The following is a 20,442-nucleotide window of genomic DNA, read 5'->3' on the forward strand; positions in this document are numbered from 1 at the left end:
TAGTACTATATAGACTCAGAGTAGTACCATAGAGACTCAGAGTAGTACCATAGAGACTCAGAGTAGTACCATAGAGACTCAGAGTAGTACCATAGAGAAGCAGTGGTACTTTATAGACTAGGAGTAGTATGGGTACCATAGAGAACACTCTGAGGTGCTTAGGAGGGAGAGCGAGGGGGGAGAGAGAGAGGTTGAGACCACTGCTTACTATCTGTGGGTGAAGGAGAGAAAAAAGAGAGGAAAGAAAAGAGGAAGGAGACACAGAGGGGGGTACATACATACAGTAAATCAGCATGGGACCAAGTCCTCTATGAAGGACACTATGATGTGTCCCATCTAATAACCCTGACACCTTGTAAATTATTCTACCTCTTTTTTTCTCCTCCTCTGGGGAAGCAGGCCTCAGAAAGAAAGGCCCCATGGTAAGGCTGCAGCCCCAGCCCCCCTCCATGACAGACTGAACCTAGTCCTCAGTAACACACACACACACACTCACACACACACACACACACACACACACACACACACACACACACACACACACACACACACACACACACACACACACACACACACACACACACACACACACACACACACACACACACCATGGCTGCAGGCTTCAGGGCTGCAGATCAACAGGCTGCAGTCTGGAGCTCTGGGCAGATGGTCTCCTTGTCTGAGTAATGGGAGCCTGCTGACCCTCTGCACTACTGAAAGATTCATGTGCTCTGGAGAGGACTAGCTGCCTTCTCTCTTTACCTCTCTCGCTCTGTATGTCCCCTTCTCCCTCTCTCTGTCTTTCCTCCTCTCTCTCTTCCTCCCGCTCTCAAACCTCTTTCCCCCCCTCTCTCTTCCTCCCGCTCCCCCCCCCCCCCCCCCCCCCCCCCCCCCCCCCCCCCCCCCCGATGAAGGTGGCAAGGAACTGCAGGTCAAGTCTGAGCCTCTGAGATGTAGAGAGAAGTTCAGCGTGGAGCGAGGCAGGGCTAATTGCCACGGTAACAGGTAAAGGACAACCTAGTCCCTGAGCGGAGGGAGATTAAATATAGATAGCAGGAGTAGAGGGCCTGAGAGGAGAGGGAACGAGAGAGAGGGAGAGACGGAGAGAGGAGGGAATGAGAGCGCGAGAGACTGTATCTCTCCAGGGAAGACACTTTATAGGAGGTGTCGGTTCTCTCTCTCTCTCCCGCCACCTGAGGAATAATTGCCCTCTATTCTGTGTGAGTCATGCAGATCAGATGAAACCAGGCGAGTGAATTCTAATGAGTCTGGAGGAGGAGGATTCGACGTCTCAAAGTCAGAAGCGGCTCAACATTAAAGTTCACCTGCAGTACATCTGAGTGGGCCTGGGTGATTTCCTTTCTATAAACTATCATTATTCTACTACATAGAACGTGTGTTTATAACCTGTCTGAATCCCACGTTATAACTCCAGAGACTTATATGGATACTGTACACAACAAACTGCAATACACTGTCGTCAACACGTATACATGTCATGTCGATGGAATAACACTGCCTGGTAGTGCAGAAGTGTGGCGAGCCTAGATATACGCAACGTAGATCGGTTCACCGTACCTGGTAGTGCATGAGTGTGTTGAGTCTCTTCCAGTCGTTCTCTATCTTGGTGGTGATGTCCTCGTCCTGCAGGACCACGCGGGCCATCCGTCCCTGACGCCACTCTGACGGGGCCAGAGAGAAGAGACAGTCAGTCACGCTGCCAGAAACACAATCACACGCAGACACACACATACCAACGCACCTACGCACACACGCAGATAACGTGCACATGAACATACACACATACAATGTCCTCTAGTTTGTGTTTTCCATTTACTCTGGAAGCCTTTGTATCTTACGGTAACGCCCTTTTTATAAGGTGTGAGCTGAGTTACCTACAACCAATTCAACAACACTGGTCTGCAGTAGAAAGAGCTTCACAACCCTGTCTGTCTGTCTGTCTGTCTGTCTGTCTGTCTGTCTGTCTGTCTGTCTGTCTGTCTGTCTGTCTGTCTGTCTGTCTGTCTGCCTGCCTGCCTGCCTGCCTGTCTGTCTGTCTGTCTGTCTGTCTGTCTGTCTGTCTGTCTGTCTGTCTGTCTGTCTGCCTGCCTGCCTGCCTGCCTGCCTGCCTGCCTGCCTGTCTGTCTGCCTGCCTGCCTGCCTGCCTGCCTGCCTGTCTGTCTGTCTGTCTGTCTGTCTATTTAAGCAATAGGGCCAGAGGAGGTGTGGTATATGGCCAAAATACCATTGCTAAGATCTGTTCTTAAGCACGATGCAACACAGAGTGCCTGGACACAGCCCTTAGCCGCGGTATATTGGCCATATATCACAAACCCCCGAGGTGCCTTATTGCCATTATAAACTGGTCATCAATGTAATTAGAGCAGTAAAAATAAATGTTTTATCATACCCATGGTATACGGTCTGATATACCATGGCTGTCAGCCAATCAGCATTCAGGGCTTGAACCACCCAGTTTATAATAGCCATTATTTCCTCTGGCAAGATGAGTGAAACTCTTAAGTTATTCCCTGACTGCAACTTCATTTGATTGGTGTTTCTGTGTCGCTACGAAGAGGCACACATCAGGAGCTTCCAAAGGACTCTTGAGAAAACACATTATCCAAATGAAGCCATATCAACAGCCATTCTGTTCTACAGACACACAGAGCACTCTGTGTACTCTGCTAGGTTAGAAGACGAGAGACCGCGCCCGGGTTGACTTGCATTTTAATGAAACATTACACACTAACAAGTTGAAGATGTACGCTCAGTCAGCCTCGCCGGTTTAATTGGCACTTGTGTCAGTGATACGTTGTAGCATAACCATACGCGTTCCACGGTCGGCGCGGCTACGGTGGAGTGGGGAAAAACACAACGCAGCGGTAAGAAGCACAGAGAGAAAATCCTCCCCGGAAAAGTGAGTCAAGCGAGAGGGGAAAGGGGAAGAGGAGGGATGGAGGGGGAACGTTGACCCGATAATGAAAAGATAATCAGTGTGTTGATGGGGAAATGGACGGGCAGCGTCGGGCATCACTGGGTAGTGATCATTGATTTTCTCCTCTGTTGACTGGACTTTATTACTTTGTGCCACTGCCAGCAGACACTGCTGCTCCAAGCTTCGGGCACGACCCCCCCCCCCCCTCTCACCCTCCCTAGCGTTACCTAGGCGATAGTGATATGGAGAGACGGCCTCCTGTGGCTGGGGCCAGTGTGGTTGAAGGGCGTCGGGCACTCCTGATGGGAGGCTGGTGTTTCCATCTCCCTGGTGTGAAGTGAGAGCCCATGAGAAGACGGGGGAGGAGGAACAGGAGATGTGGAGGTAACGGCGGTGTCGCCTCTCCAGGGCCGGGGCGGCAGACTGTGTAGGAGGCGGTCGGCCTGTCATGGTGGACCTGTGGTGCCCGTCTGTCAGCTCTTACCTGGGTCAGTCAGTCAGGCTACAGACTAGGGAGGGTGTGTGTGTGTGTGTGTGTGTGTGTGTGTGTGTGTATCTCTGTCTTACCCAGGTCCATGTCGACAGCGCGGGGCCTCTGTGAGTAAGGCATGTTCTTATAGCAGGCGTCCAGTATCTTCTCCTTGACCTGGGTGATGGTGTCACAGTTCAGCACCTTCACTGGGATCTCAGGACTGTTCTCGTTGTCTGGGTTCACACAGTTCAGGATCTGAAGGGGGAGACGGGAGAGGAGAGGGGGTTAAGGTGTGTGTGTGTGTGTGTGGGTGTGCGTGCGTGCTTGCGTATGAATGTAAGAGCGCCTGTATGAGTGTGCTCCGGTGTGTGTTTGCTATGCCGGTGCCTATGTGTGTTTCAACGCCTCTTCTTGTGCGAGTGCGTTTCTGTGACTATGTGTGTGTGTTAATGGGTCCTGTCACGGTCCGGTTGCCCCCCCTCCCTCTAAAATACTATTCCCACGCCCCCACCACCATCCTAAAATCTAATTTCACACCTTCGGCAGGACACCAATTTCCAGCTCTGGCAGGGTATTAGAGTAATGAGCCCAGTTCCCCGTCAGAGCAAACAGAGTTAGAGTCATGCCTTGTCTGTGACTGTCTTAGTGCTCCTGTCTCTGTCTCCACAGACCCCTGCTCTCCTGTTGGTGCAGCACTGACACCCACAGGATAATTAGCTATCAAGGACACAGAGGGAAGCAAAACATGATGGTGTGTGTGTGTGGAAGAAAGATAAATATGTAGTCAGTAGAGTCCGACTGTGTGTGTGTGTGTGTGTGTGTGTGTGTATGTGTGTGTGTGTGTGTGTGTGTGATTGCCTGAGTGGTACTGACCAGGGTCTTGTAGTCAATCTGCTGTCTGATCAGCTTGTCCTCACTGAGGGAGTAGCGCGCCTCTCCTGTGATGGAGTCTATAGGGCCCTTCTCCATCTGCTGCTTGATGGCACAGTATAGCATGAACAGAGGCTCCCCAGCACACTCCTGGAGAGAGAGAGAGAGAGAGAGAGAGAGAGAGAGAGAGAGAGAGAGAGAGAGAGAGAGAGAGAGAGAGAGAGAGAGAGAGAGAGAGAGAGAGAGAGAGAGAGAGAGAGAGAGAGAGAGAGAGAGAGAGAGAGAGAGAGAGAGAGAGAGAGAGAGAGAGAGAGAGAGAGAGAGAGAGAGAGAGAGAGAGAGAGAGAGAGAGAGAGAGAGAGAGAGAGAGAGAGAGAGAGAGAGAGAGAGAGAGAGAGAGAGAGAGAGAGAGAGAGAGAGAGAGAGAGAGAGAGAGAGAGAGAGAGAGAGAGAGAGAGAGAGAGAGAAAACACAGATTAACGACATAAAATGTATTCTCACTGCCACAGCCCTGGTTTACTAAAACTGCTAAACTGGAGGTTGCATTAGACTCACCTTGAGGAACCTGTGAAGAAGGAAGGCAAACCAGTTGGTGAGCATCTTCTCTGCAACGGACTCCGTTCTGAAGAAAGAGGGAAAATAATGTTTTATTAGTTCAGATCGGAATTCACCCTATCCTTTGATGCTGATGTTTCTTTCTCAAATGGATCCAATATCATCTCAGGGCATAACATGAGAGGATGGAGGGACCGTGGAGGGTTGAGGATAAAACTGGAGCCATTGGAAGAAAAAGAAAACAGTAGAAACAGGGGGAATGAGAAAGAGAAGAAAAAGAAAACAGGGGGAATGAGAAAGAGAAGAAAAATAAAACAGTAGAAACAGGGGGAATGAGAAAGAGAAGAAAAAGAAAACAGTAGAAACAGGGGGAATGAGAAAGAGAAGAAAAAGAAAACAGTAGAAACAGGGGGAATGAGAAAGAGAAGAAAAAGAAAACAGTAGAAACAGGGGGAAAGAGAAGAAAAAGAAAACAGTAGAAACAGGGGGAATGAGAAAGAGAAGAAAAAGCAGACAGAAATGAATGGTTAACAAGCATGAAAACAGATAAAAGGGTTACTCTCTCCTTCTCTTTCTCCTCCAGAGGACCAACAGTACTACTACTGAATACCAACACAACACATCTTCTGAGAGCTGGCTAGCCGTGCTGGGAAAGCATAAACACACACAGTCTTCCTCCGCAGACTCCCTCCTCTCTCCACATCACCGTCCTAAGCTTCACACACAGCTGTCGATTATTTTCCAGCTGTGTGATAGCTGTGTGTATTCTACCTGCTAACAACATCAGCTGTCATTACCACAGCCTCCAACCTGGACATGCTAAAATAATATTTTCCTGTCTGTCTGTCTGTCTGTCTGTCTGTCTGTCTGTCTGTCTGTCTGTCTGTCTGTCTGTCTGTCTGTCTGTCTGTCTGTCTCTGTGTGTGTGTGTTGCTTGGGTACTCGAGTACCGCCGAGCCACTTTACAACCTGGTGCGTGTAGAGGGGGCCATACACCATACAGGCTGTACCAGTGGTGTACAGGGCTGATCTGAGGACAGGGATTAGGTAGGATGAGGATAACGGGCAGGTATTTAACACGCCGACCTACGCTAAGCGTGGTTCGGAAGGACAGACGGATGGACGAACAGACAGAGGGACGGACAGTGTGAATAGAGCAGAGATGATTACACCTGTTCACCTGGGAATAACTGAGCGAGCCGGGCTCGTCATTGTGTGGAGAGGAGACCATGAGACGACGGTCTAAGAACCGTGTCCCACTTTTCTGCGACTGAGGAAGATGAGAGGCTAGAGGTTATCTCCATAGTAGCCCTTTGTTGTGGTTGATGTGGGGCCGAGGTGTGGTCGATGTGTGGCTGAGGTGTGGTTGAGGTGTGGTCGATGCGTGGTCGAGGTGTGGTCGATGTGTGGTCGAGGTGTGGGTCGATGTGTGGTCGAGGTGTGGTCGATGTGTGGTCGATGTGTGGTCGAGGTGTGGTCAAGGTGTGGTCGAGGTGTGGTCGAGGTGTGGTCGATGTGTTGTTCCTAACTGCTGGAGGCTGATCCTCATGACTGCAGCAGACCACTGCAGTAGATGAAGGACTTCAGTGACTACTTGTTTGAAGTGGGCTGCAGCAGACCACTGCAGTAGATGAAGGACTTCAGTGACTACTTGTTTGAAGTGGGCTGCAGCAGACCACTGCAGTAGATGAAGGACTTCAGTGACTACTTGTTTGAAGTGGGCTGCAGCAGACCACTGCAGTAGATGAAGGACTTCAGTGACTACTTGTTTGAAGTGGGCTGCAGCAGACCACTGCAGTAGATGAAGGACTTCAGTGACTACTTGTTTGAAGTGGGCTGCAGCAGACCACTGCAGTAGATGAAGGACTTCAGTGACTACTTGTTTGAAGTGGGCTGCAGCAGACCACTGCAGTAGATGAAGGACTTCAGTGACTACTTGTTTGAAGTGGGCTGCAGCAGACCACTGCAGTAGATGAAGGACTTCAGTGACTACTTGTTTGAAGTGGGCTGCAGCAGACCACTGCAGTAGATGAAGGACTTCAGTGACTACTTGTTTGAAGTGGGCTGCAGCAGACCACTGCAGTAGATGAAGGACTTCAGTGGCTACTTGTTTGAAGTGGGCTGCAGCAGACCACTGCAGTAGATGAAGGACTTCAGTGACTACTTGTTTGAAGTGGGCTGCAGCAGACCACTGCAGTAGATGAAGGACTTCAGTGACTACTTGTTTGAAGTGGGCTGCAGCAGACCACTGCAGTAGATGAAGGACTTCAGTGACTACTTGTTTGAAGTGGGCTGCAGCAGACCACTGCAGTAGATGAAGGACTTCAGTGACTACTTGTTTGAAGTGGGCTGCAGCAGACCACTGCAGTAGATGAAGGACTTCAGTGGCTACTTGTTTGAAGTGGGCTGCAGCAGACCACTGCAGTAGATGAAGGACTTCAGTGGCTACTTGTTTGAAGTGGGCTGCAGCAGACCACTGCAGTAGATGAAGGACTTCAGTGACTACTTGTTTGAAGTGGGCTGCAGCAGACCACTGCAGTAGATGAAGGACTTCAGTGACTACTTGTTTGAAGTGGGCTGCAGCAGACCACTGCAGTAGATGAAGGACTTCAGTGACTACTTGTTTGAAGTGGGCTGCAGCAGACCACTGCAGTAGATGAAGGACTTCAGTGACTACTTGTTTGAAGTGGGCTGCAGCAGGAGGGTGGAAGGAAGCTGGAGTTTTATTCACCCCATTTGAGCTGCAGGATGAGCAGGAAAAGGCCATACTTATGTCTGAAGGAGAGAGTGATTGCGTCCTCTTCGAGACACGCACACGCATCCACCTATTACCTCTCTCATCTCAACTACTACTCTCCACTAAGCCGTCATCCTCCACAATTATCCGGACCCTCCATACCCTGTTTCCAAGCTGGGAAAAAAACAACACACATTTTGTTTTTGGACAATGTGCACATTTCCCTCCATAAGTCACAGCTCCTCCTCTATTCCGAAGAAGTTAATGGAAGCGATTAAGCATTTTAATAAGCTCAGCAAAGTCCCCGTGGAAGGAAAGTGAAATAAAGGCTTTTGAGCGGGGGGCCTCCCCACCATCTCCACTTCCCTCGTTCTTTTAATTGAGTTTCATTAATGAAAATCAGGATTTTCATTATCCTACAGTGCATTAAGACTGGGGCCTGATGCTGGCAAACAGGTTGAGGGGGACAGATCAGCAGTAGCATGTCTTTACACTGGGATAGCGCATAAACGCAACATTCCAGTTCCCTAATAACCCATTCTAGCAGCGCAACGCATGGACACGAATCTCTTTAGAAAAACACAGAGGGGAAAAAGACTGAAGGCGATAGGAAACTAGCTACTGCTCTGTCGTTTAATTTGATAGACGGGGGAAAGAGACAGAGAGATATGCAAAGAGAGAGAAAACAGAAAGCTCTAAAAAAAGAGAGAGAGGGACAGGGGATGGAGTGAGAGCTCAGTGCACGCAGGTAGGGGATCATTAACGAGTACACAAGCCTCATGAAGGATGTCTCTAAAGGAAGACGGAAAGGGTTAGAGCTAGGTGAAGTGATGGGAGAGAACGAGAGAGAGAGAGGAAAAGAGACAGAGAACGTGAAAGAGAGCAAGATGACAAAAATGAGCCACAGCGTCTCGCTAAAAGGTCTGAAAGCAGATAAACACATTGGACTGGGAAAGGAAGTACTTTGAAGTCGGAAGGTTGTCAAAACTAAAGATCCCATGTTCAGAAAGCCCTTAGGGGGAATCAATCGAATGTTCTGGCCTGTAGACTCGCAGGTAGAAAGACTCCACTACAGTCAGGGAGGGGAACAAAACTTTTAGACCTAAAGTCTTGGTTTGGAGCGCATTCTCTCAGAATGGAAAAGGATCCTCAAAACAACATGGGAGGTATGAATAGACTCCGTATATATAAAGCCGTGACCTTGTCGCTGTACTCTGGCCTGTGTCTCTGGGCCATTCATGGAAGCTATTCTCTGGCTCCTCTCTATTGGTCATCTGGTTACATGGTGAAAACACGTGGAGTTAGATTACTGAGTGGACTATGGGCATGTCGTTTTTGCTACTGTGAAACCATAACAACATAAGGCCACTGGCAGGGATGAGTACATAGCCACCCCCTCATTGCACTCATCATATAACCTTAGACAGGAGTTCATGTCTGCTGTGTGTGTGTGTGCATGTACAGTTGAAGTCGGAAGTTTACATACACCTTAGCCAAATACATTTAAACTCAGTTTTTCACAATTCCTGACACTTAATCCGAGTAAAAATCCACTGTTTTATGTCAGTTAGGATCACCACTTTATTTTAAGAATGTGAAATGCCAGAATAATAGTAGAGAGAATTATTTATTTCAGCTTTTATTTCTTTCATCACATTCCCAGTGGGTCAGATGTTCACATAGACCCAATTAGTATATGGTGGCATTGCCTTTAAATTGTTTAACTTGGGTCAAACGTTTTGGGTAGCCTTCCACAAGCTTCCCACAATAAGTTGGGTCAATTTTGGCCCATTCCTCCAGACAGAGCTGGTGTAACTGAGTCAGGTTTGTAGGCCTCCTTGCTCACACACGCTTTTTCAGTTCTGCCCACATATTTTCTATAGGATTGAGGTCAGGGCTTTGTGATGGCCACTCCAATACCTTGACTTTGTTGTCCCTAAGCCATTTTGCCACAACGTTGGAAGTATGCTTGTGGTCATTGTTCATTTGGAAGACCCATTTGCGACATCATTTTCTGGAATTTTCCAAGCTGTTTAAAGGCACAGTCAACTTAGTGTATGTAAACTTCAGACTCACTAGAATTGTGATAGTGAATTATAAGTGAAATAATCTGTGTGTAAACAATTGACTTGTTTACACACAGATGACTTGTGTCATGCACAAAGTAGATATCCTAACCGACTTGCCAAAACTATAGTTTGTGAACAGGAAATTTGTAGAGTGGTTGAAAAACAAGTTTTAAATGACTCCAACCTAAGTGTATGTAAACTCCTGACTACAGCTGTATTTCTCTCTGTGTGTGTCTGTACATTCTGTTGACTTTCCCCATAATATCCAACACGGTTGTTTTTTCCACCACAGTGAATCCCATTAAGCAGCTTTACTCACTGAGATCCTGCTCTTTCCTTCCCTGAGAGACATGTACCAATGTTCAGTAGCCTATTCTTAAGATCAATACTTAGAATTATATTTCAGTTGTAGTAACAGGGTGAGTATAAGGTTAACAAACCTTTGTTCGAACAGTTCATACGGTCTATCATTTATACCTCTATGAAGAATAGGTGAAATAGTAACATACTAGCAGTTCGTAAATTATTGACCTAAAGAGAAAGAGTTGTGTGTGTGTGTGTGTGTGTGTGTGTGTGTGTGTGTGTGTGTGTGAGCGAGAGATAGGAAGAGAGAGAGAGAGAGCAGAGTAAATGCTAATTACGGTGTGAACAGGCGTGTTGCATGTCTAATGTACCCTGGTAACCCCAAAACACCTTTCACACAAGATCACACTGGCCAAGACTGGTGCCCATTGGCTTCCTCCCTCTCCCAGTTTCCCCTTCCTCTGCCTCTCACCCTCTGCTTTCATCTCTCCATCTCCCTCTCCATCCTCCTGCTCTCCCATTGGCTTCCTCCCTCTCCTAGTTTCCCCTTCCTCTGCCTCTCACCCTCTGCTTTCATCTCTCCATCTCCCTCTCCATCCTCCTGCTCTCCCATTGGCTTCCTCCCTCTCCTAGTTTCCCCTTCCTCTGCCTCTCACCCTCTGCTTTCATCTCTCCATCTCCCTCTCCATCCTCCTGCTCTCCCATTGGCTTCCTCCCTCTCCTAGTTTCCCCTTCCTCTGCCTCTCACCCTCTGCTTTCATCTCTCCATCTCCCTCTCCATCCTCCTGCTCTCCCATTGGCTTCCTCCCTCTCGTAGTTTCCCCTTCCTCTGCCTCTCACCCTCTGCTTTCATCTCTCCATCTCCCTCTCCTGTCATGTATTGTCATGTTGTGTCTTGTTTCTGTCCTTTCCCTTCACCCTGTCTCCCTCTGCTGGTCGTTATTAGGTTACCTTTTCTCCCCCTCTTTCCCCCAGCTGTTCCTTGTCTCCTCCTAACTACCTCGTCACCCCTTTTCCCACCTGTTCCCTTTTTCCCTCTGATTAGTCCTCTATATCTCTCTCTGTTTTTGTTTCTGTCTTTGTCGGATTCTTGTTTGTGTTATTCATGCCTGAACCAGACTATCGTCATGTTTGCTGCAACCTTGTCCTGTCCTGTCGGAATCTGCCGGTCCATCTGAGCCTACGTTTGTTTTGTTATTAAAGAAGCTCTGTTTACGTTAATTCGCTTTTGGGTCCTCTTTCACGCACCGTAACAGAAGAATCCGACCAAGAATGGACCCAGCGACTTCGGATCCTCTCCACTCAGCCGTCGAGATCCAGGGAGCGATGCTAGGCAGACACGAGCAGGAATTGTCTGCTGCTCGACATGCCGTTGAGACCCTGGCCACCCAAGTCTCCAACCTCACAGAACAGGTTCACCATCTCCGCCTCGATCCACCGGCCACTTCCAGGGCTTTCGAATCTCCGGAGCCCAGAATCAATAACCCGCCGTGTTACTCTGGGGAGCCCATTGAATGCCGCTCGTTCCTCACCCAGTGTGATATTGTGTTTTCTCTCCAGCCCAACACTTACTCCAGGAGCACTGCTCGTGTCGCCTACGTCATATCTCTCCTTACTGGACGGGCTCGTGAGTGGGGCACGGCAATCTGGGAGGCAAGGGCTGAGTGTACTAACCAGTATCAGGACTTTAAGGAGGAGATGATACGGGTTTTTGATCGATCTGTTTTTGGGGAGGAGGCTTCCAGGGCCCTGTCTTCCCTATGTCAAGGTAATCGATCCATAACAGACTACTCTATTGAGTTTCGCACTCTTGCTGCCTCCAGTGGCTGGAACGAGCCGGCTTTGCTCACTCGTTTTCTGGAGGGTCTCCGCGCAGAGGTAAAGGATGAGATTCTCTCCCGGGAGGTTCCTTCCAGCGTGGATTCCTTGATTGAACTCGCTATCCGCATTGAGCGACGGGTTGATCTTCGTCACCGAGCTCGTGGAAAGGAGCTCGCGTTCTCCGTTGCCCCCCTCTCCGCATCACTACCATCTTCCTCTGCCGGCTTGGGTGCTGAGCCTATGCAGCTGGGAGGTATCCGCATCTCGACTAAGGAGAGGGAACGGAGAATCACCAACCGCCTCTGTCTCTATTGTGGTTCTGCTGGTCATTTTGTCACTTCATGTCCAGTAAAAGCCAGAGCTCATCAGTAAGCGGAGGGCTACTGGTGAGCGCTACTACTCCTGTCTCTCCTTCAAGATCCTGCACTATCTTGTCGGTCCATCTACGCTGGACCGGTTCGTCAGCTTCCTGCAGTGCCTTAATAGACTCTGGGGCGGAGGGCTGTTTTATGGACGAGACCTGGGCTCGGGAACATGACATTCCTCTCAGACAGTTAAGGGAGTCCACGGCCTTGTTCGCCCTGGATGGTAGTCCTCTCCCCAGGATTCAGCGTGAGACGCTACCTTTAACCCTCACTGTTTCTGGTAATCATAGCGAAACCATTTCTTTTTTAATTTTTCGTTCACCTTTTACACCTGTTGTTTTGGGCCATCCCTGGCTAGTTTGTCATAATCCTTCCATTAATTGGTCTAGTAATTCTATCCTCTCCTGGAACGTCTCTTGTCATGTGAAATGTTTAATGTCTGCTATCCCTCCTGTTTCCTCTGTCTCTTCTTCACAGGAGGAGCCTGGTGATTTGACAGGGGTGCCGGAGGAATATCACGATCTGCGCACAGTGTTCAGTCGGTCCAGGGCCACCTCTCTTCCTCCACACCGGTCGTATGATTGTAGTATTGATCTCCTTCCGGGAACCACTCCTCCCCGGGGTAGACTATACTCTCTGTCGGCTCCCGAACGTAAGGCTCTCGAAGATTATTTGTCTGTAGCTCTTGCCGCCGGTACCATAGTCCCCTCCTCCTCTCCCGCCGGAGCGGGGTTTTTTTTTGTTAAGAAGAAGGACGGGTCCCTGCGCCCCTGCATAGATTATCGAGGGCTGAATGACATAACAGTGAAGAATCGTTATCCGCTTCCTCTTATGTCTTCAGCCTTCGAGATCCTGCAGGGAGCCAGGTTTTTCACTAAGTTGGACCTTCGTAACGCTTACCATCTCGTGCGCATCAGGGAGGGGGACGAGTGGAAGACGGCGTTTAACACTCCGTTAGGGCACTTTGAATACCGGGTTCTTCCTTTCGGCCTCGCTAACGCTCCAGCTGTCTTTCAGGCATTAGTCAATGATGTCCTGAGAGACATGCTGAACATCTTTGTTTTCGTTTACCTTGACGATATCCTGATTTTTTCACCGTCACTCCAGATTCATGTTCAGCACGTTCGACGTGTCCTCCAGCGCCTTTTAGAGAATTGTCTTTTTGTGAAGGCTGAGAAGTGCTCTTTTCATGCCTCCTCCGTCACATTTCTCGGTTCTGTTATTTCCGCTGAAGGCATTAAGATGGATCCCGCTAAGGTCCAAGCTGTCATTGATTGGCCCGTCCCTAAGTCACGCGTCGAGTTGCAGCGCTTTCTCGGCTTCGCGAATTTCTATCGTCGTTTCATCCGTAATTTCGGTCAGGTGGCAGCCCCTCTCACAGCCCTTACTTCTGTCAAGACGTGCTTTAAGTGGTCCGTTTCCGCCCAGGGAGCTTTTGATCTCCTCAAGAATCGTTTTACATCCGCACCTATCCTTGTTACACCTGACGTCTCTAGACAGTTCATTGTCGAGGTTGACGCGTCAGAGGTGGGCGTGGGAGCCATTCTTTCTCAGCGCTCCTTCTCTGACGACAAGGTCCACCCTTGCGCGTATTTTTCTCATCGCCTGTCGCCGTCGGAACGTAACTATGATGTGGGAAACCGCGAACTGCTCGCCATCCGCTTAGCCCTAGGCGAATGGCGACAGTGGTTGGAGGGGGCGACCGTTCCTTTTGTCGTTTGGACTGACCATAGGAACCTTGAGTACATCCGTTCTGCCAAACGACTTAATGCGCGTCAGGCGCGCTGGGCGCTGTTTTTCGCTCGTTTCGAGTTCGTGATTTCTTATCGTCCGGGCTCTAAGAACACCAAGCCTGATGCTTTATCTCGTCTCTTCAGTTCTTCAGTAGCCTCCACTGACCCCGAGGGGATTCTCCCTGAGGGGCGTGTTGTCGGGTTGACTGTCTGGGGAATTGAGAGGCAGGTAAAGCAAGCACTCACTCAAACTCCGTCGCCGCGCGCTTGTCCCAGGAACCTTCTTTTCGTTCCCGTTCCTACTCGTCTGGCCGTTCTTCAGTGGGCTCACTCTGCCAAGTTAGCCGGTCACCCTGGCGTTCGGGGTACGCTTGCTTCCATTCGCCAGCGCTTTTGGTGGCCCACCCGGGAGCATGACACGCGTCGCTTCGTGGCTGCTTGTTCGGTCTGCGCGCAGACTAAGTCCGGTAACTCCCCTCCTGCCGGCCGTCTCAGGCCGCTTCCCATTCCCTCTCGACCGTGGTCTCACATCGCCTTAGATTTTGTCACCGGACTGCCTTCGTCAGCGGGGAAGACTGTTATTCTTACGGTTGTCGACAGGTTCTCTAAGGCGGCTCATTTTATTCCCCTTGCTAAGCTTCCTTCTGCTAAAGAGACGGCACAAATCATCATCGAGAATGTTTTCAGAATTCATGGCCTTCCGTCAGACGTCGTTTCGGACAGAGGTCCGCAATTCACGTCTCAATTTTGGAGGGAGTTTTGCCGTTTGATTGGGGCTTCCGTCAGTCTCTCTTCCGGCTTTCACCCCCAGTCTAACGGTCAAGCAGAACGGGCCAATCAGACTATTGGTCGCATCTTACGCAGTCTTTCTTTTCGCAACCCTGCGTCTTGGTCAGAACAGCTCCCCTGGGCAGAATACGCCCACAACTCGCTTCCTTCGTCTGCGACCGGGCTATCTCCTTTTCAGAGTAGCCTCGGGTACCAGCCTCCGCTGTTCTCATCTCAGTTCGCCGAGTCCAGCGTCCCCTCCGCTCAGGCTTTTGTCCAACGTTGCGAGCGCACCTGGAAGAGGGTCAGGTCTGCACTTTGCCGTTATAGGGCGCAGACTGTGAGGGCTGCTAATAAGCGTAGAACTAAGAGTCCTAGATATTGTCGCGGTCAGAGAGTTTGGCTCTCCACTCAGAACCTTCCCCTTAAGACCGCTTCTCGCAAGTTGACCCCGCGGTTCATTGGTCCGTTCCGTATTTCTCGGATCATTAATCCTGTCGCAGTTCGACTTCTTCTTCCGCGATATCTTCGTCGCGTCCACCCGGTCTTCCATGTCTCCTGTGTCAAGCCCGTTCTTCGTGCCCCTGCTCGTCTCCCCCCCCCCCCCCCATCCTTGTCGAGGGCGCACCCATCTACAGGGTCCGTAGGATTTTGGACATGCGTCCTCGGGGCCGTGGTCATCAGTACCTAGTAGATTGGGAGGGGTACGGTCCTGAGGAGAGGAGTTGGGTTCCCTCTCGGGACGTGCTGGACCGTGCGCTGATCGATGATTTCCTCCGTTGCCGCCAGGTTTCCTCCTCGAGTGCGCCAGGAGGCGCTCGGTGAGTGGGGGGGTACTGTCATGTATTGTCATGTTGTGTCTTGTTTCTGTCCTTTCCCTTCACCCTGTCTCCCTCTGCTGGTCGTTATTAGGTTACCTTTTCTCCCCCTCTTTCCCCCAGCTGTTCCTTGTCTCCTCCTAACTACCTCGTCACCCCTTTTCCCACCTGTTCCCTTTTTCCCTCTGATTAGTCCTCTATATCTCTCTCTGTTTTTGTTTCTGTCTTTGTCGGATTCTTGTTTGTGTTATTCATGCCTGAACCAGACTATTGTCATGTTTGCTGCAACCTTGTCCTGTCCTGTCGGAATCTGCCGGTCCATCTGAGCCTACGTTTGTTTTGTTATTAAAGAAGCTCTGTTTACGTTAATTCGCTTTTGGGTCCTCTTTCACGCACCGTAACATCTCCATCCTCCTGCTCTCCCATTGGCTTCCTCCCTCTCCTAGTTTCCCCTTCCTCTGCCTCTCACCCTCTGCTTTCATCTCTCCATCTCCCTCTCCATCCTCCTGCTCTCCCTTTGGCTTCTTTTCTCTCACTCTGCCTCTCACTCTCTTCCCCCCCCTTCTCTCTCTCTCTCTCTCGCTCTGCGGTGGGACGGGCCAAAAGCTAGCGTGACACTCCATCATCACCTGGAGACCGCCTCAATGATTAAAAAGGTCCAATCAGATCCTATTGCTGACCTGTCTGAGAGAGAAGCCCTGCTGCCCTCCTCGTCCATGGGCCCCCAGCCCCCCCTGACACGTAGCTACCCCACTATTGCCTCACTCACACACCGGTAGAGTCTGTGGTCAACACACACACCCACGCGCACACGTCAGCGGACACACGCATTGAGTGCACATACACGTATACACAGGCATTGGCACACGCAAACACGCACGCACACACACAAACATACTTCCATGACATGTGTGGGAATGCCTTGGGGCAGTGCTGTCTAAAGTGTGTGTGTACCTACTACTGTATATCTTCATCCTGTATGTCTCTTTAGTGTGTATTATCGGTGGATAATATTATTAGTTCATTATTGTCTTGCTTTGCTTTTAAAGTATGTATGCATGTGTGCACGTTTATGCTTTCAGTGTCTAGTGACTCAACGCTACATGTTCCGTATACCCTGCTCTAAATGAAACTAAACCATATGGACAGAGACATGCAGAGAAAACATCTGGCTCAAATATATCTTCAAACACATTTCAGGACTGATAGACACAACCGGCTAAAGCATGGGGACAGCTATTGTTCTTTCTACAGCTCCCATATACACATATCTACGGGATCCCTGTTATGGATGTTATGGACAGTCTACTGTGAGTACTACAGAAATGCATTCTGCTACAGCGAAGCATTGTGTGTGTGTGTGTGTGTGTGTGTGTGGACAGCAGATAGCGCCATTCAGCCGGTGCGCTCAAAACTCACCACGATGTGACCCTGTTATATGTCACATGTAATATGTATGAGACAGAACCAGGAAGCTGTAGGCTCAGTCACCCGGGTAACTTCCTGTATGTGTGGTGGCTCTCTCTTCTGACCGTGTAGCCCAGGTCCGGTGCTGTTACAGTCACTGATCATTCATACTGCACCGTCATGCACTACTAGCGAGTCCCTGATAGTGTTTCTCCTGCTGCCTCAGATACTGTACAGTACGCTGCCGTATGGGCTGTGTCCAAACGCCACTCTGTATAGTGCCATTTGGGACACCGGCATAGAGGTGCAACGTTTTTCCTCTCCACTTCCCAAGGACCTATCAGGAGCCTCTGCTAAAGGACCCATCGGGAGCGTCTGCTAAAGGACCCATCGGGAGCATCTGCTAAAGGACCCATCAGGAGCCTCTGCTAAAGGACCCATCAGGAGCGTCTGCTAAAGGACCCATCGGGAGCCTATGCTAAAGGACCCATCAGGAGCCTCTGCTAAAGGACCCATCAGGAGCCTCTGCTAAAGGACCCATCAGGAGCCTCTACTAAAGGACCCATCAGGAGCCTCTGCTAAAGGACCCATCAGGAGCCTCTGCTAAAGCCCTCCATGACATTACATGTTACTCATGCACTTCCCTATGGCCCTCCCGGAGGCTCACCAAGCTGTCTACTGTCCCTCCCACTCTGAGATGTACAGACATACGCAGAACAGTACAGTGCGTCCCAAACCCTTATTTCCTATGTAGAGTCCATCGGGCTCCAGTCAAAAGTAGTACACTACATAGGAAATAGAAAAACACAGCCAGGCACGACATCAGGAGAGAAAGCGATGGAAGGCAGAGCTGGACTAATTCATGAATAGGTAGAGAGGGTTCAGGCCTAAACACAATAACAGGCCCAGCCATCCTGCTATCAGCTGCTAATTGATGAGCTGCCATCAGAGCAGAACAAAGACTATTAAACAGGAGAACCGAAAACAACGCCTAGGCTACCCCCCCCCCCCCCCCATGAATGACAACACCAACGATCACTGAGGGTTACAGAGATGCTCCACTTCACTACGAGGTAGAGGGTTTCTCTCTGTGTCTCGGCCAAAACGTCAAGAAAAAAGAAGCCGTGTGTCCAAACGGTAATCCTAAAAATGATTTTGAAGAAAGGGAACGTTCTGTTAGGAAACTACATGAATGTTGACGTCTGAAGGCCAGACCAGCAGGACCTGAGGATGAGTACATTGTGTTCCTAATGACGGGAGATGATGGAAACTACAGGGCAGTGGTGGCGTGTTTAAAACATTATCCAGGTCTATTTACCTCTGCCTGTCAGTAGCCTCTCTCCTATCCTTTCTCTCCCATTTATTCACTCGGACTATTAACAATACTGATAATGGGATTTATACGTTCATATGAATGATTCGAATATTCCACCCTGAACCCATATGATTGTATGAAATTGGTTAAGAATCATGATGAAATTGATTAGAATCATGTGATTATTGTAATGATGAAATTGATTAGAATCGTGTGATTATTGTAATGATGTGTGTGGTTTAAGTCAGTAGAATTACATATCCGTGTGTGTAGTGTATGTCTATTATGGCATCTTAAAGCCAGACTGTCTGAGCAAAATTCGGTGCCGACCTTGGCTGGGGCCACTGAGAGCACTTCCCAGGGTCTCCCTATCTTGAGGGAGGACGGGGAGTAAGTCACGGAGTCCCCTAATCTTTGTCGGCTGGGTAGCAGGACATTGTGTGGTAATGTTAGTGTGAATGTGTGTGCGTGAGATGCCAGTGTAAAATGAATGGTTGTGTACAACAGACCAGCGCTCTCGTGAATGAACCTTTTGGACTATTTTAGCTGTTTCATTCGACCAGGATCTTACAAATTCTGGTTTGCAGACTGAGTAGCATAATTGAATTGGGTTATGAACCTTGAGAACATCATTCTCCTAACAAATACTGAACATCGTAGACAATTAATATTGGAGTCTGGATTAAAAATAGTCTGTCATATGAGGAGGCCAGTACTTGTGTCCTTCTCACACTGCTGGGCTAGAGAACAGGAGCTGAATACTCAACACCGGGGATGGTCACCTGGTCACCTGCTAAGATGGCAGCCATTACGCTAAAAGATTTAGCACAACGGCCTGAGTCGTGCGGAAAACAATCGAGATAGGAGACAGAAGTTGGGTTGCTGCTGAATGTTTGATGAGGAGCCAGAGTTTAAGAGTTTAGAGGATAAGTGAGACTGACAGTGGTACAACTGTGGACTACAAGACTAAGAGGAGGGGGAGAGAGAGAGAGAGAGAGAGAGAGAGAGAGAGAGATATGAAGGAGAGAGATATGAAGGAGAGAGAGATATGAAGGAAAGAGAGATATGAAGGAGAGAGAGGGAGAGAGAGATGAAGGATGGATAGAGAGATGAGGGAGAGAGAGATGAAGGAAGGAAGGAGAGAGAGAAAGAGAGAGAGAGAGCGAGGGAGATGAGGGAGAGATGAAGGAAGGAGAGAGAGAGATGAAGGAAGGAGAGAGAGAGAGAGAGAGATGAAGGAAGGAGAGAGAGAGAGAGAGAGAGAGATGAAGGAAGGAGAGCGAGAGAGAGATGAAGGAAGGAGAGAGAGAGATTAAGAAAGGAGAGAGAGAGATGAAGCAAGGTGAGAGGGAGAGAGAGAGATGAAGGAAGGAGAGAGGGAGAGAGAGAGCTGAAGGAAGGAGAGCGAGAGAGAGATGAAGGAAGGAGAGTGAGAGATGAAGGAAGGAGAGAGAGAGAGATGAAGGAAGGAAGGAGAGAGATGAAGGAAGGAGAGAAAGAGATGAAGGAAGGAGAGAGAGGGATGAAGGAAGGAGAGAGAGAGAGAGAGATGAAGGAATGAAGGAGAGAGAGATGAAGGAAGGAGAGAGAGAGATGAAGGAAGGAGAGAGAGAGAGATGAAGGAAGGAGAGAGAGATGAAGGAAGGAGAGAGAGAGAGATGAAGGAAGGAGAGAGAGATGAAGGAAGGAGAGAGCGATGAAGGAAGGAGAGAGAGAGAGAGATGAAGGAAGGAGAGAGAGGGATGAAGGAAGGAGAGAGAGATGAAGGAAGGAGAGGGGGAGATGAAGGAAGGCGAAAGGGAGATGAAGGAAGGAGAGAGAGAGATGAAGGAAGGAAGGAGAGAGAGAGATGAAGGAAGGAAGGAGAGAGAGAGAGATGAAGGAAGGAAGGAGAGAGATGAAGGAAGGAGAGAGAGAGATGAAGGAAGGAGAGAGATGAAGGAAGGAGAGAGAGATGAAGGAAGGAGAGAGAGAGATGGAGGAAGGAGAGAGAGAGAGATGAAGGAAGGAGAGAGAGAGATGAAGGAAGGAGAGAGAGATGAAGGAAGGAGAGAGAGAGGTGAAGGAAGGAGAGAGAGGGATGAAGGAAGGTGAGAGAGATGAAGGAAGGAGAGAGAGAGATGAAGGAAGGAGAGAGAGAGATGAAGGAAGGAGAGAGAGAGATGAAGGAAGGAGAGAGAGAGATGAAGGAAGGAGAGAGAGATGAAGGAAGGAGAGAGAGAGAGAGAGATGAAGGAAGGAGAGAGGGAGAGAGCTGAAGGAAGGAGAGCG

General features: G+C 49.4%; 1 protein-coding gene across 1 annotated transcript in view; it reads right to left on the bottom strand.

The window, feature by feature from the left end:
* plxna2 (plexin A2) overlaps positions 1–20,442 on the bottom strand; it is a 342,953-nt gene that overhangs the window by 22,032 nt on the left and 300,479 nt on the right. The window contains exons 23-26 of the mRNA XM_036947019.1: positions 4,836–4,902; positions 4,284–4,430; positions 3,506–3,665; positions 1,579–1,682 (exon numbers count right to left, since the gene is read on the bottom strand). Of these exons, the coding sequence (XP_036802914.1) occupies positions 1,579–1,682; positions 3,506–3,665; positions 4,284–4,430; positions 4,836–4,902 (478 nt within the window). The remainder of the gene's footprint in view (positions 1–1,578; positions 1,683–3,505; positions 3,666–4,283; positions 4,431–4,835; positions 4,903–20,442) is intronic.

Source organism: Oncorhynchus mykiss, chromosome 16, assembly GCF_013265735.2.
Source record: "Oncorhynchus mykiss isolate Arlee chromosome 16, USDA_OmykA_1.1, whole genome shotgun sequence".
NCBI lineage: Eukaryota > Metazoa > Chordata > Actinopteri > Salmoniformes > Salmonidae > Oncorhynchus > Oncorhynchus mykiss.